Source organism: Sceloporus occidentalis, unplaced genomic scaffold, assembly GCF_023333645.1.
Source record: "Sceloporus occidentalis isolate IW3139 unplaced genomic scaffold, rSceOcc1.0.p SCAF_2, whole genome shotgun sequence".
NCBI classification, from domain to species: Eukaryota; Metazoa; Chordata; class Lepidosauria; order Squamata; family Phrynosomatidae; genus Sceloporus; species Sceloporus occidentalis.
The window spans coordinates 82,295,817-82,323,311 of record NW_028316982.1 but is presented as its reverse complement, the minus strand read 5'-3'; the positions used below and the strand labels follow the sequence as shown (position 1 = coordinate 82,323,311).

Below are 27,495 nucleotides of genomic sequence, written 5' to 3'. Positions count from 1 at the left end.
GCTGGTGGCGATTTCCATTACAATATATTATTGATTCAGAAGACCTACTGAAGGTCCTCCTCTTGTTCTTTTCTTTTGGACTAAATTGTCTATGGAGAAGCAGTCCAGTCTCTGCTGAATGAGTTCTGCTGCTCTCAGATTCCTATGAATACTGTAAATTCACCTCCAATTTCTTTTTGTGGTTCTTGGTTCTCCCTCCTGTCATCATTCCTTTGCTATTTCGTGCTTTTTTCTATTGGCCTGTTTCTTTCAACTGAGGTATTCTAGCCTTCCAGTACTCATTAAAATGCTTGCCTTATTCAGGAGAGAATATGGTTCTCCCTGTATGTCTTGCCCTCCCTCCTACAATTAAGAGTACTGCACACCATTTAAACTAAAGGGTGAAACAGATAGTGAGTAAGGACCAGCTTGCCGCTGCCCCTTTGCTTGCTGGGTTGGGGCCACAGCAACCACATACCACATCCCCAACCCAACCATCTCCTGGCACAAAAACAAGTAGCAGAAAGCCGCTCCTTTTTGTGTCGGGGAAAGGATGCCTTTGTTGACATGGCAGCATTTTTTCAGCATTTCTTCAGCACAGCGTGTGTAAATGCTGTGCTGCTGAAATGCCATGGATCCACTGTATGTGTGGTCAGCTGTGCTGCTTCCTGATGGACTGGGGGTGTGCTGCTGTCTGAACACCATGTCCCCAGTCCACCGGAAGGCCTGCTCTTTTTGACTGTTTGGCCCCCCCAAGACTACTTTTTCTAGGTTTGTGGGAAACAAAAAAGCAGAACAGAATAATTTGTATGGAACTGGAATCACTGTGATAAATTGCATATCTGTAAATAACAAGGAACACATCTGAGCAGCACAGTAGCCTCTGCTGTTTTTCAAAATCATCGCTTCTCGGCCTTTTGGCTAAGATCAAGTGTAGTTTTTCAAAATCAAGAATTTAGTTTAATTATGCTATATTGACAATGGAGGGATGTAGACTACTGATGGAAAGAATATTCATAATTATGCATTCTTACGTTTAAAAATGATTTATTTATTTTTTATAGTTAAGAAATCCTTTCAGGATGAATAATAGACCAGAGAGAAATTTTCTGCAATTTCCCTTGGGTATGCAACATCATAAAGTGGCACAGAAGAATTATTCAATGGAGGAAACCACATGGCATTTTTGTATAACTACACCCCATTTTCTGTGCAGGAAATTTATTTCCTGTACAGAAAGCACTATTCCCAGTGCAGGAAAACTGTTTTTCAAGGCAGAAAACAAGATATTTTCACATTTAAATAATGTTCTTCTTCACAGAGTAATTCCTCTGCAACTCTTTAGAGCTCTCAAATACGGGGTGGCATGTACTGCAGAGGCATATTTGTGTTCTCCTGCAGTGGGGAGGAAACTACTGAAATTGTTTGTCCTGCATGTGAGGATGAAATAATTAAGCATCTCCTTCCTAGTGTGAGCAAGTTGTGGCGCTCAAAATGTTGCTGTACTGCATCGCTTATCAATCATACCTGCCATAGCCAACAGTGCTGGGACTTGCAATCCACTGACACCTGGAAGGCTGTAATTTTCCAGCCTGGACAACTGACACTGTCAAATGTAATTCCTCCATACCAAAATGTTTTGCTTAATCGATGATCACACATATTTTAAACAAAGCAAACATTTTCAGCCAACTGAAGCACTGCTCTCTTTTATTTCTTCCTCAAACAATGCATTTCAGAAGCAAGTGTTTCATGATAGGGTTGGGTTCTTAGGCACTGATGGATCAGATTGTACAGTCTCAGATTAAATCCTAATCCAAAACAAGTGCACAGTTGTAAAATTCAGTCACAACTGGCCAACAATATAGAATGATGGTATCTAATATTTGATTTGTTTTCGCAGACAATAAAAGCTCATCTATGTTCTTATTTACAGAGCAAATCTGTTTAAATCTAAATCCAAGCTTTCAGGTTACTGTTTATTTAAACTCTTGCCTCTCTATCTTTGTTGCAAATTTATGATTACAAAACAATTAATCTGGACAGGATAATGTGTGTGTAGTCATATTTTAAAAAATAGGTTAATACCTTTTGTTTTTCACCCAGGCACAGAATGAAAACATAGACAGATGGAACTGGAAACTAGAAATGTTTTAATTTAAAAATAAAATACTTGCAGTAACCTACTTATAACAATTGAATGCTCAAGATCTTTGCCCCTCTCCCACTTTCCCCTTACCAAGAATGTTTAAAAATAATTTATTGCATCTTATTTTCTACTGTAGTCTCAGTATTTGTATAAGGTATTTAAAAAGCATACTATCCCCCCCTCCACTAGTTTTCCATTTGATAAAATTGTTTATGATGAGCTGATCTGGCTTTTGTAGGAAGTATATTACACATAGGTCAAAAGTTATCCCCTCTGTCTTCTTGCATTATTAAAATGGTCAGAGGTGGCATGGACCTTTCAGATATGGAGGCATTATCGCCCTTGCTGGTTTGCACAGAGTACAATTAGAAGAATTTATTGACATTTCTATGAGATATGTAGAACTGAACAGTCCCACGCAGAAGTGGCCTACTTCAGAAAATCTGCTTTCTTAAAAACAAGTGGAAAGGGGTTCAGTCAGACAGAAGAGGAATGGAGAAACAGAATAATTTATCACCAGGACACTGCAAAAGCAATTTGAATTGAAAATGTTTTATTCTGTGATTAAGGCTGCAACTCTACTCTTACATACTTGGGAGTAAATCCCAATAAATGCAATGACAATTACTTCTGAGTAGACACATATAGGATTGTGCTGTAAATACCAGTGGGCACTACATTTGGTTCCATTTTGCACCATGCATATTCATTCTCATCCTTTGCTGATTTATTTCATCTGAATATAATCATACAATCCAGCAATTAGAGAACAATGTTCCACTTACTATTAAATATGTTTTGAAAACAAGGGTATGGATATAGTCTATTTTTGAAAATGCTTTTATTTTTCATTCTTAAATTGATAAGTTTTTACATTAAGATGTTATACACAAGACTATGGAGCGGTACAGACCACCATAAAGCGATGTACTTGCGCCGATACTAGGGCTAGGGAGCACCATCCACACGCTCCCTAACTCTAGTACGAGACTGTTCTGGCAGTCTACATGGGGGCCGCCATGATGCCGATGCTGGCGCCACTGCTGAGCATCCAAACGTGGCACACAGCATGTGGCATCATAATGGCACCACTTCCTGGTTGTCGCGTTGCAACAAAGGAGCTGCTCTAGGCAGCTCCTTTTTGTTGTGATGCCTCAAGCTTTGTTCCCGTGTGGCAACCAGATGGCTACGGGAACGAAAACACCCTTTCTCCCATGGCTGCGCCTGTCAGGGTGTCCTGGGGCATGAAGCCCCAAGGGTACCCCTTTTCAGGACCACAGAGAAGCGGCATTTTGCTGCTTCTCCATGGTCCCAAAAAGTGCTGGATTGGGGCCTCTGGTGATGCTGGTGAGAAAAGGGGCGGTCTGTACTGCGCCTATGTTATACACAAGGTTATATTCCAAATGTATAAAAAGTGTGCTGATTTCTGTTTCTTATACAAAAGGGTAATTAACTGATATCTGCGGGGGGGGGGGGGGAGAGATAGAATAACCCTAAAATTAAAATTTAAGCAGGTAAATCAATGGTTTCTTGTCAGTAAAGTAAGACATTGGTATTAACTAGATAAACTATGCTAGCTATGAGTATGACATTTTTGCAATCTACACAATTCCTAAAATAAATTTAAACATTGCTCTCTAGTTAAGATGATGTAAATCATTCATCACACGATTAAATATTTATGACTGAATAATTGCATGTGAGATAGGAATTGGTATGAAAAGTGGAATGTAATATCAACCATATTATAATGAGCAAGAAGACCATAGCTGCATCCATGCTGCAAAAGTTACAGCAGTTTGATCCTACTTTAGCAGACGGATCAGCTCCAGGGAACTCTGGGATTTGTAATTTGAGGAGAGACTCTGCTAGAGAGATGTAGAGGCAAAACAGACAGACCAAGGCCTCTCTATCCACTATTGGCCTGAGAATGCAAAGACCACACAGCCCTTTCCTGATGTGGGATGAGCGGTTTTTTCCACTCCTTTTTTGTGCCAGCTCTTGCCGCCTTGGCATGGCTTCACAGCAGCTTCCAACCACTTTGGGGGCATGCGTCATGTAAACGCCACCCTCTTGAAGCAGCCATAACTCATCTGTTTTGGGCCCTTGAGTTCAGAATAGTGGACTAGAAAACTCTGACTACAGACTACAGATGCCACATGACGGACTCATGAAGTAAAAGTGGGACCAAAGATATACCATACCAGCAGTTCCTACAGGAGAGTAGCATCACAAGAGCTCATACAGATTAAGCATCAGCAAAACACACATTCAGATATGTTTTTACAAGATTAAATAACCTTGGTAAACAACTTCGAAATTGATCTTACCATAAAAACTGATTTGACTTCAAACCATCTTAAAATCCCAGGTAATTTATATCCTGTCACATAAATGGTCCTCTCAATCCACATATTCTGCAAATTTAAGGGAAAAGTTTTGAAGCAGAACATTAACAGATGGGTAGGCTTGAGACCAACTCATAATTTACTGCATATCTCCATTATTCAAAAAAAAAAAAAAAAAAAAAAAAAAAAAGCCTAGCAGATAGGTAAACATTTTTGAAAAGGTAGCTAAAGATACTGAGTGGATTTCCCACATGTGCTAAAGAAGCACTTTTGCATCTAGCTTATTGGGATCAACTTAATGGTTCTTTGGCACATTCGTTCTTCAATTGTCTTGCCAGCCTACCCACATGCTCAGGTGACATTACAAACCATTTGGCAATTCATATCACCCTCTGAAAATTGTCATTCAAGGATAAAAAAAGGCTGCTGTATGAGGAAAAATGGGTGTAATGCCAAATTGTTATAAATACCAGCTTCAGAAGTAGCATAAGGAAAGGGCTTAATTTTCTCTGATGCCCACTGTGATCTCATTAATTCTTGTTTTCTCCATTTCCCTCCCCCCTCTCAGATTATTTAATTCACACTAAAAATGATGACATCTGCAAAGACACATTTAATATCAACTCTACTACCCCCCTCTCCCCAAAAGCATATCACCTTATGGCTTATAGCTTAAAATCTAACCATACAAATGGAGAGACATTTTCAACAGCATGTGGCCTTTAGCAAAACAAAAGTCTAGGGATCATTTCATGGCATTTGTCACTAAAATTAATGAGCAGGGAAGCTAATATTGGTAGACACTGACATACTGATAGACACTGAAATAAAGGTTGTATTTCAGTGAGATCAACCATATGGTTTTGTGAAAATATTATTACTGCCTCAAAGGCAGGAGTTCAGTTAACATGAGTACAATCCTTACGTAAATGCAATCAGCTTTCAATCCCCCAAAATGGCCTTTTCAAGGCTGATGTGCTATGTGCTTCTCATAATTAATGACCAAGTATTTAGCAATTTAGAGACATCCTCCAGTGTAATGAACTAGATGTTGGGTAGCCCTAAAACTCTCTGTATCTTTATTTAATGATTACTTAAGAAAGATTAAAATAGGTATTATGTAATTCAGTATAAAATATAAAAACTACCGCAAATTCATTGTCTGGGTTTTTCTCTCCTTTCCGAACTGGTCGTGAATATTCAAACCTTTGAACCTCATTCACTCTATAGAAACTGAAAAAAGAGAAGATACACAAGCGAATACATATTTTTTTCATACCAACATACATAAACATTACAGCGAGGCTTTAAATCACTAACCACTGCATAGGAGCTGATCTCCACACAGTGACAGTTGTTGAGTGATTTAAAGTGACTTCTATGTATTCACTGACTGAATACATACTGACTAAAAGGTTATTTAGAGTAATATTGATTGAAGAGGTTGGACAGAAATGATAAAGACTGAGAATAACCTTGGCATTGACACCAGTTATAAGGCCAAAATGCTGTTTATTATCCATCTGTCCACACTTATTTGTGTTAACTGTATCTGATACATTCATTTCCATATATATACACAAACTATTTGCATTTTGATGTTATTTTTATTAATATTTTAATCCTGTCTATCTTTTCAGGATACTATGCACAGTTCCTTTCTATACTTTCCCCTACACTACTACCCCACATGACATCAGTTATAATAAGAGTGGCATGACTAGCCCGAAGTCTTCTAAGCTACTTCATGTCTTAGGGACTCAACAGACAGGCAGAAAGGGGCATTGAGATGCTGCCCCTTTCTGCCCTGGAAGCAGGCCGGACGGGTGCCATTGGCGTGCTTGCGTGCCATCATGCTGCCCCTCATGTGCTGTGGCATTTCGACTTGTTGCACAAGGCACATCATCAGTGCACGTACTGTTTGGATGCACACATACCAAGATGGCACTCAGACAGTGTGGTAGGGCTCAGTAGTGTGTGGGTGCTCTGCTCTCCTGAGCCCTAATTTCAGCCCCAGGCTGGTGCATAGCACCAGTCTGTACCAAGCCAAAGTGAGGTTTTCAAACCTGTGTCTTTCTGCTCCTCAGGCACTTTCCATATTGTACAATTATAGCAATTTGATACATCTTCAAATACCACAGTTCTGGTTTGTATGTTAGAATTTTCTAGGGTTACAACACTAGAACTCTGTGACTGTGATCTAATTAGCACATAAAACTACAAATCTCAGGGGACTGTACTGTAGAGCCATGGTAGTAAAAGTGGAACTGAATACTGTACCAAAATACTATACTTGCATAGTGTGGATACCTTTGTGGTCTGACACTCTAACCCCTAAACAGGCATTTTCAACAAGTATTAATTATGTTAGTGAAATGTGTATTTTTACATACAGATTTGGGGGACAGGATAAAGAAAAGTCAGGTACAGGAAAAGCTTACTACTCATTTGGGCTACACATTACTTTCACCAGCATTAAGAAAAACCAAGGAAAGGGGAAAGACAGGGTGCCCATCAGCCCAAGATTCATTTTTTTTTTCTAGAGCAAAGTTGAAAAAATAATGTCTTGTGTTAAACCTATATCTTTTGTGCATGTTTTTTTAATGATATGATTGGTATAGCTGCATTTTTAGGCCTTTTAACAGGTAACACATTCAGCCAACCCCATTAACAGCATTTGTTTAGTTTAAATATCCGTACCTTAAAATTTGTTCTGATACTGGTCTGTGGAATTTTGGTGGTAAATCTAGTTTTGGTTTTACAGTAAAACACTGAATATCTGAATTATTTGGTTAAGAATTACAACAACAAAAATGTTAAACTATGTATCTAGGAAATATCATCTTATATATGGAGATCGTACACATAGAAGAAAAAGATCAAGGAATGATAGTTACTCTGTGTTCTTAGAAAGGCCAGGATTACATCAACAGAGCACTTTTGCTGCTTGAGCTTGTTTGGAGGTTCTAGCAGGGGAGCGCAGCTATCGTATACCCTTGACCGAAGAACGGTACGGTCGTCCTCTTCCACCGAGCACGCAGCTTCGGGAGGGACGCACATGGAGCGGTGAGGGAGGAAGGGGACACCCGCCTAGCCAGCCAGATCAGCCGAATCAACCCTGGCGATCAATGGGGTGACAGATGTCTCAGCCAGATCGCCCTCACATCCAACAGAGCACTTTTAAAGGATACATTGCCCTGGGGAGTTTTTGAGATCTTCGCCTGGAGGAGATGTTGTCTTCATTTTCTCAGCATTAGGAAACTGGGTTAATAACCTTGCTTCAAAATCTTCACGGCGCTCATATTCTTTTCCACGATAAATGAAAACTTTGTTCTACAAATAAACATAAAACCTGTTTACATACATCACATATACATTTAAAAGGGCAGGATCTATATCTATCTATATCTGTATCTATATCTATAACTATCATCTATCTCCATCCATTCTGTCTGACTATATCTGGTAATATTTTGAAGCTTTAGCATATGCAGGAAGCAATAGAAATAATGTGTAAATTAATATACTAATAAATTACAGATTCTGCAACAAGGATGTATTTCATTTACAAATGCCAATACAGTGAGCTGTGATCAATATTTTGGAGAAGACCACTTTGATTTCTATCTCTGCTAAAAATGTATTTCCAAATAATATATTTATTCTCCTCTGCACAAAATATTATGCTAAACGTACATACTGCACCATTCAGCAATATAGAAGCCCAGCATGCATTTTGATATACAACGATTATATACCAGGAAATTTTATATTTTCCGTTTTCCTTGTAAGTGATTTCTTGTGCCGTCCTTTTATTTATCTATTTTTTTTTTTAAGAATTAGGAACAACATAATTTCAAACCAACAACGAAGAGGCTCCATTTCAGCACCAAGACCACTGATTAGAAAAATGATCTTAGTTTGTATTCTGTGCCCTTGACTGCACACCTTATAAAGAAGCTGGAGCATTCTAACTCCGGTCCATTTTATTCAAATATTCAGGACAGCTTTGCCATCTTTCATGTGATTCCAAATGATCCTCTGTGGAGTTGCATTTAGAAACACTAAATCACTAACAGATAACTCTGGCCCACAGAGGAAAATGTGTACTGTATTCTAAATTAGTATGCATTTGACAAAGTGCTTGAAAAATAATAAACCTAGTTTTGTAAAGCTAGTAGAGAAATTTTATACGTCATTACATTTAGTGCAACCATTTTGTATTCTTTGCTCTTTCTAGAATCTTACACAGAAGTGCATCATTTTCTCTGGGTGTTGGAGAAACCTTACACAGACAGTGGGCATATTGGCTGGGGGATTCTGGGAGGTGTAGTCCAAAAGGTAGCTTTCACATACTCCAAGTTTTCCCTTGCATTTGAAGTAGAGGCACTACTAGACTCTGTCCCAAACAATGAGAGAATGAGATTCATTTGCAGTGCAGAAATATGCAGTTTGATACCACGTTAACTGCCATGGCTCAGTGCTATGGAATACTGGGCTTTGTGTGAGACGCTTAACCTTCTCTGTCAGTGCGCTCTAGTGCCACAACAAACTACAAACCCCAGGATTCCATAGCATTGAGCCATGGCAGTTAAAGCGGTGTCAAACTGGATTATTTCTGCAATGCAGATGCAGCCTAATTCTTGGGCATCTCAAATAATCTTGAGAGTCTTCTAATCAGTAATGGCTCCCAAAAATCCTGCACACTAGCAATGTGTTCTTTCAATTTATTTTTTGTTATTTTCTGTGATGAGTCCAGTTCAGACATAATGGATAACCATATTTTCATGTTATAGAGATGCACCCACAGAAATCTTTCACTCCACTTCAATCTGCCTGGACCCATTCCCTGTTAACATCCAAATTCAAGAATCATGACTTGTTTAAACTGTGATTTGTCCTAACATCCAACATATGAGCGTGTAAGGCCAAAGTTTGTGCATGCTTGTTCCCATATGTGAAAACCATATTTTTCTGATCCAATCTATTGCAAGGCTAAAGTGATCCATTGATGTACTTTCATTTTATCAATTGCCTTTGATTTAACATCATTCAGTGGGAACACACTCTAACTTTCTGGCCTAAAAGATATAGCAAAGCACTGGGCACAGTGATAAGCTTTGTGATTTTTTTGATAGATGGAAAATATGAAGGCAAATTAACAGTCATTACATTTCGTTTACTATTTTTAGTTGACACAAGTTAGATCCAGGAATTTAAATCTATATGAAAGGCCACAGTGGTAATCTATATTTTTCCATGTTACAATTACTATTGCATTTGCAGACTCAATAGGTTCGATATAGGACAGTTTCATATTATCCTTGTCAGTTATTTGAAAATTATATGATTAATAAGGAAAGAGCAAGTTTCTTCTACATAAAGGAATGGCATGAGGATAGAGATATAGTAGTTCATCAAGAGAAGAAAGATTTTAAAATGTATTGGATATTTTATCAACTTACTGAACTCAAATTGTTTTGAGAATGAAGAGAATGACATTTTTAAAATGTAGCACCTAGTATGTTACTCATCAAAAATCAAAAATATTCACCCGTAGAAATGTTGGGAATCCGTGTCCATAGTATCCAACAGCAAAGTAATCTGGTTTGGGTCTGATTACTTTCACAATGTTTTCATAGAACTGTGCTTGCTTTTTCTAGGTAGGGGAAAAAATGTAATTTAAAAAGAAATCCTTCTACTGCTGATAATAGCATTTTCTTGTTAAAACTGTATTTTCCAGTTCTTTATTTTTTTGCCCCAACCAAGTAAGTTGAAGGAGAAAATAGCAAGGTATTTAATGAATTTCATTCTCTTTTTGGAAGAAACTAGTGTATGCATGTTAACCAAATACTGATGGAGATTAAATCTACACACTCTGGCGCAGTCAAAACACATCCATTTATAACCAGAACTCTGTCCAGGCACACTTCTATTAACAGAAGAAGTGTACAGCTTAAATGTGAACATATGAAGAATGGTGGGATATTCCATATGAAGCAGTAGTTCAACAATGCATTTCTTTAACACCTGAGTCAAAGAGTAAGGGAGCCCATAATTACTCATTCACAGAGCTAGCAGAATGTATGCAAGGACATGTGCTGTGAATTTTTTATGACCAGCATCATAAAGCTCAGCATCAACAATTTGCATCTATATGCAAGTTGCATAGGCTGCTCTTGAAACAGGCAAAACCCATCTTGAAAAGTCATTAATACAAATATAAACTGTCTTCAAATTCCTATTAGCCTCTTGAGTTGGTAAATACCTCTGCAAGTATTATAAAATATGCTCTCATGCTGCAAGGCGAATACTACTTGGTTGCAGAGATGATAAAGAGAGAAACTGAACCAGTGTTCAGTGAATAGCAGCAATCTTTGTCTACTTGTCAAGAAAAGAACAGTGGAAATGTACAACCAACATCAAAGGGAAAGTTACTACTAAATGAAAAGCAGTTTACAAAATTGTCCTTATCTAGTTTGAAATATATTTATACAATGACAAAATTCCTGCTTTAAATGGACAAACCTAGCTTCCATTCAATCACTTTTGCATTACCCGAATCCACAAGGAAGTCTGTTTTCTAAGATAAGCAGAAAGCTGGAGTAAGGTTTGTGACTTAAGGGAGACTAGTGGCTTTGGTCTACTCCAGGAAAACAAAGCAGACACAATAACTTGGCATTATGTCTTATGACAAGGGTCTGTTTAGGGCAAGAAGCCAGTCAGAGTCCAGAAAGAGAAAAAAGCAAAGCAGTTACACCAATCTGAACAAACAAACATGCAAGCCCCAAGCAGAAAAAGCATGATTTCATACAGGCAAAAGAGTAAAGAGATGATCTGGAAATAAACAGAACTCTGTTCTTCTTATGCAGTGAAAAGTCACAAATTCTTGCTAATTGCAGGACAGAATTGACACATTCACCTGTGAGGAAACTTCACTGCATAATACAGTGGGGCTCACTTCTACATGAGCAGGTTGTTAACCAAGGGCTGAGGAGAGGCACCAAGGGTGGATGCAAGGATTATTAAAAATTAACAAAACAAAAGCAATAAATAAATATAATCTAGGAAACAACATGTTAGTTCCAGCATGGTGTAGTGGTTTGAGTGTTAGCTTGCAATTCTGGAGACCAGGGTTCAATTCCCTGCTTGGGCATGAAACCCACTAGGTGATCATGGGCAAGTCACATGCTCTCAGCCTCAGAGGAAGCCAATGGCAAACTCCTCTAAGCAAATCTTGCCACGGAAATCCCATGATAGAGTTAGAGTCAGAAATGGCTTGAAACACTTAACAACAACAATAACAACAAAAATACAGTTACTAGGAGCAAAATCAAGAACATTTGAAATAATAAATAATAAAAGCTTTATTTTTACCTTGCCTCTCTGTCAAACACAATTGAGCTGGCTTATAATTAAACAAGAACATACATACCCCATATCCCAATCAATCCCTCCCTCCCCTAAAATAACAATGAAACAAATTAAATGGTAAAATCAATACAATTAAAATAATCAGGGACAGGCAGATGGGGCACAAATATTCAGTGGGATGGTAGATTCAGATTCGATTAGTGGCTGGGTTTGCTATTCAGGGAAGGCCTGTCGGAAGAGATCCGTCTTGACAGCCTTTTTAAAGCTGTCCAAGCTGGTAATATGACAGATCTCCTCCGGCAGGCTGTTCCATAATCTAGGAGCGGTTGAAGAGAAGGTCCTCTGGTTTACATCTTTGGGGCAATTCCTTTCATATACAGTTTTGGAATACAGTCTGCATGAGGTAAAGTAAAATTATTAATTTTAATAGTATCATATTTCTTCTTGAATTGGTTGTGAACTCTATCCAGTTATTTAGCAACCAACAACTTTTCCAGTTGTCCCACACCATTTTCTGCTCATTCAAGTATTGAAACTTAATAATTGACTTTTGAAAAACAATGTATGCTTATTTTAACTTGCAATAAATTAAAAAGAAACTTACCAACAGTTCACTGAGTTGTTCATAATCAAACATTTCATTTTCATACTGTTCTGCTAGTTCTTTGCCCAAGGCAATAGCTTCTTCCCACATCTGTTAAAATGAAACAGAACACTCACATTTTTAGACTGACAAAACCCTTTTAAAAAAACAAAAACATAACCCATGAATATGTTACAAACATACATATTGCCACAAAACAAATGTTTTCAGTCAGCTCTGTTTGCATATTTACTATACATATGCTGCACTTTTTTCAAGGGAGACAACTGTTCAACAAGCTTATTAAGTTTGTTGGTTTGACAAATTAACAGTTGACAACTCTAATTAGCTTACAGTTGTAAACCGCTTAAACACTGCTTAGGTGGTATGAAGCGGTATATAAATGAAGCTTGTTTGTTTGTTTGTTTGTTTAAAAGTGCAAAGTTGCTTTGGTCATTTCTTACAGTAAATAAAAATGAAGGAAGAGGAAGTTCAAAAAGTGTCCTAGACACTTCATATGCTCCTGTTTCCTCTCCTTAAATGTTAAAAGCATTTAAAAATCCAAAAATTGACTGAGGACAGCATTGCTCTTGCTAGGAAATTGTGCAAGAAGACCCACAGATGGGTGAAACAGACAGCCTCAAAGGGGAGGCATGACACTGCCCCTGAGAGAGCCATAGCAACCGGACACTGCAGCCTCGATCTGGCTATCAAAAAGAGGCGGCAAAATACTGCTCCTTTTTGAGCTGGCAAAAGGGTGTCCTTTCCACTGCCACCACAGCTTTGCAGTGCTCGAGCAGCGGGTGATGCCTACATGCCAGGCTGCCAGAACACCATGAAGCTAGCCCACATGTGAGCAGGCAGGTGGCTTCTGAGTGGCATTGGGGCATGCATTGTGCGTACTCCATGTCCCCAGGCCACCTGCAAGGCAGCTTTAAGTGCCAGTCTGTACCGGCCCAGAGAAGGGGGTCTGGAAACATGGACTCTAGGCATTACCCTGCAAAGGCATAACAGACTTCACTCAAGAGACTATACTATCCCTAGGTATAAATCACAGTTCTGTGCAAATATATTCAGAAAAAAATTCCACAGATTTCAATGGGACATTGGCAGTGGAACCAATTGCCTCGAGAGGTGGGGGAGTCTTCTTCTCTAGATGTCTTCAAAAAGAGTCTGGACACCTACTTCCTGTGGATGCTTTAGCTGGAGATTCAGCTAGTTTTTACTAAGGAGGGGGTTGGACTCCATGGCCCATGTGGCCCCTTCCAACTCTATGACACAATGGCGCGGTACAGACCGCCAACAAGCGGCGTATGAGCACCGGTATTAGGGTTAGCGAGTGCACACCATGTACATGCTTCCTAACCTTAATGTGTGCCAGCGGCATAGGGCACTGCCATTATGATGTCACGTATGTGCTGTGTCCAAACGGCATGGCGCGTATATTATGTCTTCGCACCGCCCCAGGACGCTTATGGCCTATAAAGCCCTACATGGCTTGGGCCCGAGTTACTTGAGGAACCGCATCTCCCCATATAATCCACCCCACACACTCAGAACAACCAGGAAGAACTTGTTGGAAATTCCACCTTCTAAATTTGTTATTACTTCCCAGATGGCCTTCTCAGTAGCGGCCCCACAAATCTGGAATAGTCTTCCCGACGAGCTCCGCCTTATCACCCCCCTGGAAACATTTAAAAAGAGGCTTAAAACCTTCCTCTTCTATTATTATTATGGCGGCCTGGCTGCTGCGTGAAAAGGAGCTCTGAAATGGAGCTCCTTCTGGGCGCGCACCTCATTCCCGCAGCCGCCAAACGGCTGTGAGAATGACACCATGGAGAAAGGAGTTGAGTGGCCCCTTTCTCCCATGGCTCTGACTCCTGGGGTCTCCAGGGGCATAAAGCCCCAAGCACACCCATTTCCAGGCCATGGGGAAGCGGCATTTTGCCGCTTCTCTGTGGTCTGTAAAAGTGCCGGATTGGGGCCTCCATGCTGCCAGTATGGTTGCGCTGGCCCCAATCCTCCGCAGAAAGGGGCGGCTGTGGACCGCCCCTTTTCTGTGGTCTGTACTTGGGCCTATGATTCTATGACTTACTTCTAGTTAAAGGTATATTTTATTGGGGGGAGCAAAGCCCTAATTTTGCCTCTCCCCTTCCTCATATGTACACCCCTAGAATCTGATAGGAGCAACTCCACTAGTACAAAGTTGAGTTATTTTCAATCATTCCCATTGATGGCCACTTGAATTTTGCCTTTCTCAGTCTACTCACAGTAGAAAATGTTCATTCCTCAAGTATCCGGCTACAGGGAGGTTGACTGTGTGGATTGGGCAAGTGCTAAGCCCCCTAATTTCTAGCATTACCAAGAATGTGTCATGGAAATCTGGGGACTGAAGGGAAGTATTATTTGGTGGGTGGAATTCTTGCCCCCCTTTTGCTTCCCCATAGCAACATGGCAAATGCAGCCATGGTGGAAACAAATTGATCCAATTTCAATTTGTTTCCACCATGGCTGCATTTGCCATGGTTTTTTTAAAAAAAACTGCAACACACACACATTCAACAGGGATTCAGTCACACATCTCCTGCTGTGTTATTTGTGCCCAAAGTTGTCATCCCTGCAATGCACAAAGTACATTACCAGAACAATAGGCTGCAGCAACATGGAACTGAAAGAAGCAACAAACCCCTTGAGTATTCTTTCAGAACAGCAAAGAGTCGTTATATCATAGTTTCTAGGCTAATCTAAGAATAGAAGAAATCCATCAATGAGAGCAACTAGCCACCAACTGCCACTTCAGAGAACTAAGTCAAAGAACTCAGTGAAAAGAAAAGAAAATTGTTACAAGAGAAAAATGTATTGTCTCATTCAAAATACTAAAACAGGGCTAATAGCATATTTAAAGAAGTCATTTGCCAGTAATATGAATCTTGTTTCCACATGCTGCCATTAGGCATCTATTAGAAAGATTATAATCACTTTTTGTCATAACAAATAATACAGATCATTTTGTTTTTCATTTTAAAGAACATAACTGCAACCTACAAGTTCTCATATTTTTGGCATTGCCCACTGGTATTTTCTTGAGCAACCATTTATATTTAAAGGATATTTTTTGCATAGATGATTTCTATACATTTCACTATGTGACACGTAATAATTTGCATAGATAATTTCTATACATTTCACTATGTGACACGTAATAAGTTCAGAGATTTGTCTCTTTTTTTTTTGCAGCAATATGCAATTCAAGAGCCCTATGCGCACCCCCACCTGATTTTGTGCCCCCATCAACTATCAACACCGCCAAAAAAATCCACAGTGGAGCAGAGGCAGAAAAATATACATTTTCCTTAACAATAAGGGGCACAAGGTTGGGCCCTTACCTCTCTCATTATTTCCAACTCAACTGCCCTCCTAGAAGCCTCCCAGAAATCCAGTGTGACTGTTCTGAAAATGTCTTGGTCTCATAGGTGTCTTGCTTTTAAAAGGAAATGTGAGAGTTTCTTTGCTGCCATGGGTAGGCAAGTTTCAGTACAAAATTTAGTAATCTCTGCAGGATCATTAGGCAAACGTTCATTCCCAAATCCACAAAAACCACCCATCCCTTCTGTAAGACAAAAAGAACTGCAGAGTATGTGAAACAGTATGGCATATCCATACATGATGCCTGAATGGGAGCATAGCCTCCAATATTTCACAGATGAAAAATGGGGCATGTGTGGCCAAGCAATATCAGAATGTGGTTAAGATCACAAGAGTCATTCATGGAAAAAACAAAAACAAAACACAAGCTTGAAGAGGCTGCAGCAGTTTACTTTTGCCTGAGCCTACTGGGTAGGGCAATATTTTGCCCCCTCGTTTCCTCTCTCCCTGCTGCATTGAGTGCAAACTCCTTTTGTGGTTTGAACTCAGTATGTAGCAGTTGAAGTAAACGTAGGACAAAGGGGAAACGTGAGAGGAAGAGAGAAGAAAATGGGACATTTTAAAAGCAGCTTAAAAAGTGGGATAATCAGAAATGACAAATCAAGGTAATCGGAGGGTATGTGAGACACCCGTGCAGTTCTTGTTTGTCCTAGAGGATGCGCATAGTGTGCAATATAAAACATAAAGCTGCAGTGTTGGAAAGATGTTTTATCACTCATCTTTAATACTGTTTTAAAATGCTTCTAAAGCCCTATGAAAACCTCTGAAAACATCTCTCCATCTACAACAGCAAATACATTTGAAAGAGGTGTGATTGTCACTAGAGCCTCAGATAACTGAAAATGGTCAATATGGTTGAAAGTCAACAATGTTCAATCTGCTGCTTCTCAGATTTCCTGGTCTGGAATTTTTCCCAGATTTACCTAGGACACAGGGAGTCATCTAGAGCAATCTGCTATAGTGAAAAGAGACAGCCAGTTTATAGCATTTTATGTGATATATGTTTTTAATCCATGGGGGGAAATCCACTTGGGTAAGGCACAAGTTAATGAATCTTGCAATACTGAAGAGGAAAATGTCTTCCTTTGGCTAAAAATATAAGGCTTAAGATCAGTCTGAAGCACAGAGTTACAGCAGCTGTCTTTTATGGGAAGGGGTCCAAATCTGAAAGAGGGAGACCGTGTTTATACCACAGCAAATATGATTTTAAGATTCATATTAAACAACATTCAAAAGGAAATATAGATGTTCTGTATCATAGGCTTTACAATGAGTTCTCTTCAGTAGAAATAAAATGTCTGTTTCAATAATATTGGAACCGTTACAGTGATATTGACATCCTGCCCACCGTAATGCTAGGTTAAAATTATACCCTGGGATACCTTAGTTTAGGTACTAAACTTTAGGATACTGATTTAGAGAAGAGGTGGGCAAAGGGCAGGGCATGGGCTGTATGCAGATCCTGGAGCTGTTTTTGTAGTTTCAAAATGTTAAAAAAAAAAAACCTCTGCATATATTGCAATAACCCCTTTTGCTTCTAAATGCCCCAAAATGAAGTCTAGAGGGTGTGGAGCCTGCAGGGGCCAAGACACATTTTTCACTCCGCCCCATTTTTGAACCCTCAAATGACCTCTAAAGGCTGTGGAAGGCATTTACACCATATGGAGGGGGGAATACATCAATTTAGAGCCCAAGGATGCTTCTTTTTAAAAACTAAGAAGCAAACAAGAAGTGACTTATACTGTACTCATTTCCTGTTCTTTAAAAAGTCCTCCCTTTCTAGCAGCCATTTGAAGACAAAATAAAGTTTAGATTTGTATGTTTGTTTATTGAGGTGAGAGCAGTGGGAGGATGCCACTCCAATGTCTCCTAGGGGACCAATGTGGCCTCAGAGCCTTCCCCTCACTAGTTACCCACCTGATTTAAAAGAACATACACACCTAAGAAAGACCAAAAGATGATATCCCATGTCCTTAAAGTTACAATTTGCATTGAGGAAAAATTCCAATTTGCAACAGGTTAAGAGTATCTGATCTCTCTAATAACAGGTGAACATTTGTTAGGAGTTAATATCCACTGTGTTCCCAAGAAAACATTATTCTACTTTCTCCACAGCTTCTTTTCATTATGGTAGGCTAATTCTTTTACCCTTTTCACATTTCAGTTATCTTCCCTGTTTTCATTCATTTTCTTCAAATATTTTCCCCTGCTCCCATCATTTTCAAGAGAACTAACAAGCCAACCTGAATCTAAGCCAGTTCATATTATGTGCATATGAAGCAATATCATTATCATTTAATCTAATTCTCCTCATCCTGCATTGTTTATTTAGTTGTCGGAAATAATAGTATTAATATGGGTAGACAAGTTATCTTCCTTGCAATTACCAGTAAAGTACAAGATGTACTTCTGCTGATGATTAGAGGACCTCTTCAGCTTTCTAATCAACACAGTGCAATACAGAGTGAAGAGCACTCTTAGCAAGTCAGTTTTCAAAAATACAGGCCTAATTTACCTTTCTCATGTTATCCCTATCAGGGTGGAAGATTTGCAAATCTATCTTCCCAGACTAAAAGGGTATGTCACAGATGTCTGGTTAGATTTCCTGGATCACCTAGTGCTAATATCAGAAATAAGAAATTGTAATTCCTCGTATTTCCTTACTGTTTTTCTCATCTCCCTCCTTAGAAATTGAGATTGACTTTATCTTCTCTGTCATTATGAGCTGTAGAAGCTACCTAACATTCTATCAAATCTTTATACATATTTCCACAAATATTTCTTCTACTGAAAACTCATAAACCTTAGCGTGTATGAAAAGGTACTTTGTTACTTTAAATATATACCCCCCCCCCCAAAAAAAAAAGGTACTATGTTGACAGATCTCTCAGGTTTGAATTTTGTTAGGAGACACATATCATCCATTATATCTCTCTTATTTCTTGGCAAAGATATTTATATCCAGTTTAATGTTACACTGCTCTACTAATTGCCTCCTGTTTTTCTTATGATTTCATTCTTCACCTACTTGGTTCCTATATAATCCATTTAGAGGGTAACTAAAGCTTCATGCTGGTCCAGCATTTTAAGCAGGTACTGCAAACTGAAGGTTAATTACTTTTGAATTCTCTACGGTAAAGCAACTCATTGGTTGAAGTCTGCAAAAATACACCAGTCTTCTAATATAAGTCTTTGGGAAAAGGAGAAACACTTAAATTATTTATTATTATTTATTAAAATTATTTAGAAAACTGCATTTCATCATAAAAGATAACAAGGTTATCTTATAAGATTAAACCAAAAGAGGAAAAGATATGCAGAGTTCTGTAATGTCAGTATTAAAAATAAATGTGTAGAAGTACTTACATGAATATGTACAGTTTATTAACTAGCAGAATATTCTGCATTGTAGGTGCACATAATCTTTCCAAGAAAATGTCATTTCACAATATGGAACAAGTAATACTGAAAGAACTGGTTCACCAGATAAAGAAACAGTATAAACTAGAGCTCATATTGTGCAGAAAACAGGAGTTTCTAGACTCCATGCTTGCTGAGTAATGCCAGTTGAAGCACAGAGGAAGTAAGTGTAGGGAATGAATCAGTTTGTCAGAAGTGATGCTTAACTCATCTCATGCTGGCCTTATTTTCTGAAAAACCCTCTCCAAATCCTTTGCCTTGCAGACAGAAGATGGGCTCCAAAAAAGTGAATAAATCCTCTCCATTTTTTTAGAAAAGAAGAGGAAGCCTAAAGCCAATGTTTCAACCTTGGATCCCCAGATGTATAATATAATTATATTTACCACTAACAACTGGCTATGTTGTCTGGGAATTATGGATGTTGCAGTCTATCAACATTTGGGGACCCAAGGTGAAGAACCATTAGACTGAACATTTCTTAATGCCTGAAGAATCTCCATTGCAAATGAATTTGTATGCTATTATATAAAGGACATCATTTTACTTTGTCATTGTATTTAATGAGACTTGTGTATCCACGGATTTTGTTATCCACAAGAGGTCCTGGAACCAAGCCCTTGTGGGCCCACTGTGTACAATTTATTGTCTGGGATTGCATTTTCATTTTTTCATCAGACAATGACATGTAACAATTGGAGGGAAACACAGCATTTTTGGCACAGATTCCTGAATGGACCAAAATCATTTAGCTGGTCAATGACCGAATAAACTTTTACATTACTTACTTTAGCTCGATTAATGGTGTGGATAATGGGAATGCAAAAAGTTGGAGAAAGTAAAGGATTGTGGACTGTGCGCTGGGTAAGGCGGTTGTAAATGTGAAAGGAAAATTATTTCACACTTGCCAACACAATCCAGTTACTCAGTATATTTAATTTTAAGTGTCATCAAGGGATAATAACTATAGGTTGTATTATTATCTGACAGTTCAATAAAATGAGGGATTCAATGGCAAAACATTAACCAAGAATAAATTTAAGATGTAACATTGTAGCAAACTGAACACACAGATATCCATCATGTATGAAAAGAAAGCAAAACTGATCAAATCCTGAAGAAAACTCAGCAATCTCTTACTCTCTACTCTTTTTTTGCCCTTCACCACTAAATTACTGTATATTAAGCTTTTACTTAATTATGTGCTCAATGAAGATATTAGTTTTCCAGTCCTCTCAAAGGTTCATAACCTAGTATGTATTAAAGGCACATGAACTAAAATAAATTTCATTAAAAAAAAACAACCATATCCATATGAGATTGCACTCTTTGCTTCTGAGGGATATATTCAATGGTGAGGGTTTTTTACCCAGCCTGGGAATCATTTTATTCACTCAGAAAGTTTTCATTTATCTCTAAGATGAATATTCTAATTGGTACTGTCAAAGTTTGTCAATTAGCTTGCTCAGTATGTATATCAGTGTTTACAAAAAGCCTAGTCTTTGAAGCATGCTATGGCATTGTTGCATTTAATTAAAAAGAAATACAAGCTGGGACTCCATTGCCTGCCAGAACTTTATAAAGAATTCTAAAACACATTTTAGAAGTACATTTTAAAATATATATTTCCCTTGCAAGTGTTCTGTTTCTTTGTATTTTTGCTGGTCATTAGGCAATACAGATTCACTGATATCCACGAATTAAAGAGTTTTACTAAAAACTAAAAGATTTCATCCGCTTGCGAATGCGAATAAAGCAAAGCAATCTTCTAGTCAGGAAGAAGAGGAGAAAAACATTACAAAATTGCAAAAAGATGATAGCGAGGAAGAGTGAATACTTGAGGGAAAATGACAGTAAAAGTGGCATGAAGAAACAGAATGAACCAAAGGGTCATTTTTGTGTAGGACAAAAGGTTAGATAGCTTTGAAAATGATATATACTTTTCAAAAGTGCCAGGTGAGAATAAATAAGACCATTTAAACTGGACCTTTAATCATGAAATATTTTGTACAGAGCTTCCAATATAGTATAAAACATAGCCAATAAGAGTAAGAATCAGGACCAACAGTGGCCAATTCCAGAAGTCTATCATCAGAAGTCTATTATCTACTGCTCCTCAGTCTCATGCTGATGGCTTACAAGGTCCTACTATGCAACAAAACCAGTGAGCAATTTAATCAGATGAGGATCAGACATCATTTAATCTGATGATTTATATCAGTTTTTAAAAGCTCAGGCAATAGCTCCTGTACAGAGCTTTGGAAGGGCCTTAACTCCAGTACTCTAGGCTGGTTGAAAGGAAAGTATATGAAGAATAAGATAGTCACTTTCATTCACAATCTTGTGGATTTCTTCTCTCTGCTCATCTTTCTTGTGGAAAGAGCTCCCAGAACAGAGACCTACATCCAATTGCTAGTCCTAAACAGAGTAAAGCCACTCAATCAATTAATGAATATTTATATCAATCCTATTGAATCCATGGGTGTATTGTGGTTGGCGCTAGAAATTAGACGTAGGCCAAACAGAGTGATGGATGCCCCTCAAATTATAGTATGAAATCTATGGGTGGCTTTTATTTTGCTGACTAGTTGTGACTCTTGCCAGGGAGACTATTTTTAATATTGTGTTGAATTTTGTTTTGTTATGTTTCTAGTTCTATGCTGCTTAGGGGGCCCTTTCTAGAGATGAAAAAAGAGGCTTATAAATCTTTTCCCCTTGACATATAACTGAAAACCCAGAACTTCAATAGGAAATGGTCTGTCTTTAACTTTCTATGTGTCTTTTAGTAAATGTGGTTGTCAATATGCCCAGTTATGGAATCAATTTGCCCATAGTGTTAAAAGACAGAGTAAAGCATACGCGATAGCTTGTATTTTCAACCAGGAAAAAAAATCAGGAACACATAAACAATAGGGAGTGCTCTAAAAATTGTTCCTTGGATGCTGACAACACAGTTAAGAACAGTACAGATTTTGCTGATCTTTCCAAAATGCAAGAAAAAGAGAGATAAAGCAAACATTCAGCAGTTCTTAAACAAGCAGAAATTTACTTCTCCTTTTCCATTTATGACTAGAATAATACACACAATTGGTGCTAAAATCAAAACCAGATTGTTTTACAAAAAACAGTATCTTTGCAAACTGTGAATTCCTCATTTTGTAGAACTGCACAGGTTGAAGCACTGTAAACAGGTATTTTGCCTGCTGTTCAAAAACAGCTCATTAGTGCCACGCTAGCAGAAATGCACAAGTCAATATTTAAAATAACAAGAGTACAGCAGTTGTTTCCCCCATAAACAATTGAAGACATTAAAAACAAAGATGCTGTAAAATATTTTCCATAATCTGTAATCCTGTTTGTTTCATTGCTTAAAAATGTATCTTGCATATCTGTTTTCCCTCCCTTCAGTCTGTCCCAGGACATCTCTCTTCCAATACTCCCAACTATCATTATTATTTTTTAAAACTCACTGGTGACAGATACCAAATTTTTATCTTGCATTTGTTCTGAGGCCTAAATCATGGCTGGGCAAAACCACAGCACCATAGCCACTGCTGCGGGATGATGTCAGTCCAATGTCTGCAGGACTAGAAGTTGTTCAGTTCTGCTTCAGAGAAAAAGCAGGATAAAAAAATGATAATTAATAATCCCCCAAAGCCTAAAGAACTTTAGAGTGACCAGCAAACATGAGGAAAACGGGAGTCATGTTGATTATTCCATGCTATCATCACAACCTTGGATGATAAATTGCCAAGATCATCCAGTGATGTTCACAGCTAAGAAAGGGACCCTACCTCATGCCCACCATTCCACTGATTAATCTCTAGCCATTAATATACCTTTCCCAAGCTGATTAATCAACAAAGGAATCCAGGTGAACATACACTGCATTCAAACTAGCTTCAATCTTACAATCACCATACATGCATATTTTGTATGTATGGAGAACATAAGAATAATAAATATTAGCATTGTGAGCCAGTGTAATGTAGAGGGTTGAGAGTTGTATTGAGGAGTGAAACAGCAAAGTTAAGTGGTTTCCAGCTGATTTGAAGGTGGAGGGTTTAGACGAAGCACGCCTCAGAAGCAGCTGGAAACCGAAATGAAGCCATGCTCTGGGGATAAAGCTGGAGCAAAAAGCAGCTGGGATACTCTGGCTTGGCCCAGAAAATGTGCATCTTTGTATATAAACAGCCTGGTGCTAGTGTGAGGCTGCAGCAAAGCAAAAAAGTGAAAGTGTGACAAATCCAATGGATGTAATCACACCATACTCAAAACAGATAGTGAAGAGGGGTGAAGGGGGGTGTAGTAGGGGGCTCTATGATTGTCCTTTATCAATGTATCTCTCGCACACCAATGCACTGAGGTCCTGTACTGGTGGAGCATTGCATGTGCAACTGTGCAGCCAATCAATGGGGTGGCCATGCAATGGGATGGCATCTGGATGGACATGGGAGGTACTTGGGGTCACAGGTGGTGTGTTTGTGTGATGGTGTGTATGCATGGTGATGAGGCAACACAAAAAATTAGCCAGTGGTGCAGCTTGACACCATGGCATGTGGTTTGCCCATGGGTATTTGGTATGCTTTGGGAGTGGGCTGAAGGCAATGCAGGTTTGACTCTCTTTTGGAAAAGCAGGATCGAGCTTCTTTTTCCTGCTCTGGCCTTATGACTCTGAAGAGCAGGGTTCAAATCCTGAATGAGCTATGTAAACCCAATGGGTGACCTTGGCCAAGTCACAGTCTCTCATTCTGAGAGGGTGGCAATAGCAAAGCCCCTCTGAAGAAACTTGCCAGGAACCCCATGATAGGTTTTGCCTTGGGGTTCTCATCATAAATTGGAAATGACATGAAGACAAACAACACACACAATGGGACACAAGCACTCTTGTTAGTGAGGCCTCAAATGAAAGTGTGGCCCGTTATAGATGGGCTAAAAAGTACGCGCAGAGCGCATACTAGGGTTAAGACGGGGCGGTGATTCCGCGCCGCCCTAACCCTAGTGCGCGCTGTGCGCGCACAAAATGGTGGCGGCCGTTCCACATGGAGAAAGAGAAGGAAATCAACCTCCTATTCATACCAGAAGGCTTTTTCGGTGTTCCTCTCCCCAAAGAAAAGGATCTCTGTGCACACAGTTTGTCCTCTTTTTCCTCAATAGGGAGGTAAAAATGGGTTTATGAGAAAGGAACTTTTTCTGTTGTCTCTCTACACATATGGAAACCCAGTCAAAAAATATCATGATCTGTTCTATATACTAGGACTTTTTTGTGTGTTCTAAACATGGTGTAAATTTTTTGTGAGTGTAGAAAGCAATATATTTTGTACAAAGTACAGTGTTTTCTTCACAAAAACACTGCTTTTTGGACAATTTTTTTCACAAAAAAGTCCCCAAGTGCAAAAAAAAAATCATCAAAAATTTGCAAAACCCTTTCAAAAATAGTTCTTACATGTCAGAATGGCATAAGCAAAGATTTTAATCCTACTTTACCAGCAACCCCTACCCCCTATGAGCAATGAAATGTACCTTGGCTTGGTAGAAGAGATCTCTCTCTGCCCTTGAAGGTGAATCTTTTCTTTTGTGGATTGTGACAGCAAGTAATAGACTCCCTAGCAGGAAACTGATTCTCTGCCAAGGACAGATTGCAACCACTACTGTCTGGGTTAAGGTATATTTTGGGGTCCTTTCACCATAGAGATGTTGTTGTGGGAAAGACTTTGAGCAAACGTGAGTTGAGCTGATTCTGTTCATCATAAACTGTGATTTCTTGATCAGAAGCAATGTGCATTATTTAACTGGCTTCAAAATGCAGCATACCAATCCTGAGGCATTTGGGAAGGAGAGTCCCTGAATGCGACCAAAACAAATTCCTCAAAGCCCTACCATGAAAACATTCCTGTAGGTATTTTAAATGTTTCCAACAAATGCTGAATTTAAATGAGAAAGACTATCCTGAAGAATGTTGTGATTGCCAAAGAATCCATGCCTAATTTCAAAGGGTTAGCCCTACAAATTGATCATGCCACCCACCTCTTTTTAATTTCTCAATACTCTCCATATTTTTAACCATCAATTCATCCCTTTGGAATGGGGGAAGAAGGGGATTTGTGGCCCCCCAGAAATTGTTGGTCAGGTTGGCTGCGGTTGATGAAAACTGGAGTCCAACTGGAAAACTACAACTTCCTTTGCTTCAGAACAACATGTCTTGATTTTATTTCTTTGCAAATTCAACACTGATATTTGATCTGTTCAATTAAACTTTATATCCATACTGTTGTTGTCATTGTCACCACCACCATTATCATCATCACTTGCTCCCACCACCATGACTGTCACCTTTTTCTTCTTTATGGCTCTCCGCTCCAGCCTGTTCACATAAACCTCCCAACAGTGCAAAATGAAAGCTTATAGAAGGTCACTTGATAAATTATTTCTTTGTCATTCGGCACGTTTGTAGCTTCCATCTTTGCTATAAAAGTGACCTAACATGCTTTTAAAAATTTACCTTGCCCTTGTCGAAATAATGGATAATTTCTTGATAGAGCTGATCTTTTAGCTGTCCTTGTGTAGCTGCTTGGTATCCATCCCGCTGAGTAAGGTGTGCTGCACATGGTTCTTCTGACCACTAAATTAAATGCAAACAATGAAGAAAATGAAGGGAATAAAATGTGATTAATGTACCTTTAACGTTGCCCTATTTTTAAATAAGCCCATGGGATGGATTTGTGGTTGGTTCTTTTGAAGGGTGGGGGATATGACATCAGTGCTGACTCCATCATGCCCTGGATTTATAATCTACATTTGCAAAAATTAGTTTGATACTTACAACATTCAGCATGTTCAGTTTGAACACAACTGAGTGGATACTAGGTCACTTATCAGAGCAGGTGCTCTTTCCATTAAAATGACCTTGCACTGTAGTTTTGTGTAGTCATTTGCATTGTAAAAGAGCCAGCAGCACCGAGTGACATCAATAGGATTAAATAGGACAACTAAGGACTAAACTGGAAGGCACTTAAAGGGAGAGAAAAGAGGTTGATGGACTACAGCAGGGATTGGGAAAGTGCGTCCTGCAGGAAGTGATTGTAGTCCCTTGTTTGTGTTTTGACCCACCCCCATACCGAAAAGCTCTCACATCTCCAAATATTTACATTAGAGAAAGGGCAACATTTTCCCAATTTGCCTAAAGTGCTACAGATCACACTAAAATATAGAGTTTTTGCCCCTCGGAACCGATCCTCATAACTAAATAGGTAAAACTCATCTGACTACAGTTATAAGAAACCCAGAAGTAGACCACAAGTTGAACATGAGTGAACAGTGTGATGCGGCAGCTAAAAAGGCCAATGCAATTTTAGGCTGCATCAATAAAAGTATAGTGTCTAGATCAAGAGAAGTAATAGTGCCACTCTATTCTGCTTTGGTCAGGCCCCACCTAGAATATTGTGTCCAGTTCTGGGCGCCACAATTCACAAAGGACATTGAGAAACTGGAGCGTGTCCAAAGGAGGGCGACAAAAATGGTGAGGGGTCTGGAAACCATGCCCTATGAGGAACGACTTAGGGAGCTGGGGATGTTTAGCCTGGAGAAAAGAAGGTTAAGAGGTGATATGATAGCCCTGTTTAAATATTTGAAAGGATGTCATGTTGAAGAGGGAGCAAGCTTGTTTTCTGCTGCTCCAGAGAACAGAACCCGGAACAACGGATGCAAGCTACAGGAAAAGAGATCCCACCTGAACATTAGGAGGAACTTCCTGACAGTAAGGGCTGTTCGACAGTGGAATGCACTCCCTCGGAGGGTGATAGAGTCTCCTTCCTTGGAGGTCTTTAAACAGAGGCTGGATGGCCATCTGTCAGGGATGCATTGATTTGGATTTCCTGCATGGCAGGGGGTTGGACTGGATGGCCCTTGCGGTCTCTTCCAACTCTACGATTCTATGATTTTATGATTCTATAAGTGTTTTTAGTGTGATGGTTCTACTTTAATTGCCTTGGCAATTAAATATGATGGCATCCTGGGATTTGCAGTTTAGGGAGTGATATTTAGAATTCTCAGCCAAAAAGCTCTAATGCCCCAGCAAACTATGATGTTTATCACACTATACTCTTATAGTGCTACTATTCCACTTTGACTGCTCTAGCTGCCTCCTGTTGCATTCTGGTATTGGCAGTTTTAAGGAGGGGTATTTAGAATTCTCAGGCAGAGAAGTTCTCTGCCTGAGA

General features: G+C 39.0%; 1 protein-coding gene and 1 pseudogene across 2 annotated transcripts in view; one reads left to right on the top strand and one right to left on the bottom strand.

The window, feature by feature from the left end:
* Nucleotides 1–27,495, bottom strand: part of DOCK1 (dedicator of cytokinesis 1) — a 502,791-nt gene that overhangs the window by 42,444 nt on the left and 432,852 nt on the right. For both annotated transcript variants that reach the window (XM_089510135.1, XM_089510136.1), the window contains 7 exons: nucleotides 25,779–25,898; nucleotides 12,455–12,544; nucleotides 10,031–10,135; nucleotides 7,668–7,809; nucleotides 7,177–7,255; nucleotides 5,625–5,709; nucleotides 4,459–4,545 (listed from right to left, as the gene is read on the bottom strand). In XM_089510135.1, coding sequence (XP_089366261.1) covers nucleotides 4,459–4,545; nucleotides 5,625–5,709; nucleotides 7,177–7,255; nucleotides 7,668–7,809; nucleotides 10,031–10,135; nucleotides 12,455–12,544; nucleotides 25,779–25,898 — 708 coding nt within the window. The remainder of the gene's footprint in view (nucleotides 1–4,458; nucleotides 4,546–5,624; nucleotides 5,710–7,176; nucleotides 7,256–7,667; nucleotides 7,810–10,030; nucleotides 10,136–12,454; nucleotides 12,545–25,778; nucleotides 25,899–27,495) is intronic.
* LOC149318624 (U2 spliceosomal RNA) lies at nucleotides 881–952 on the top strand (annotated as a pseudogene).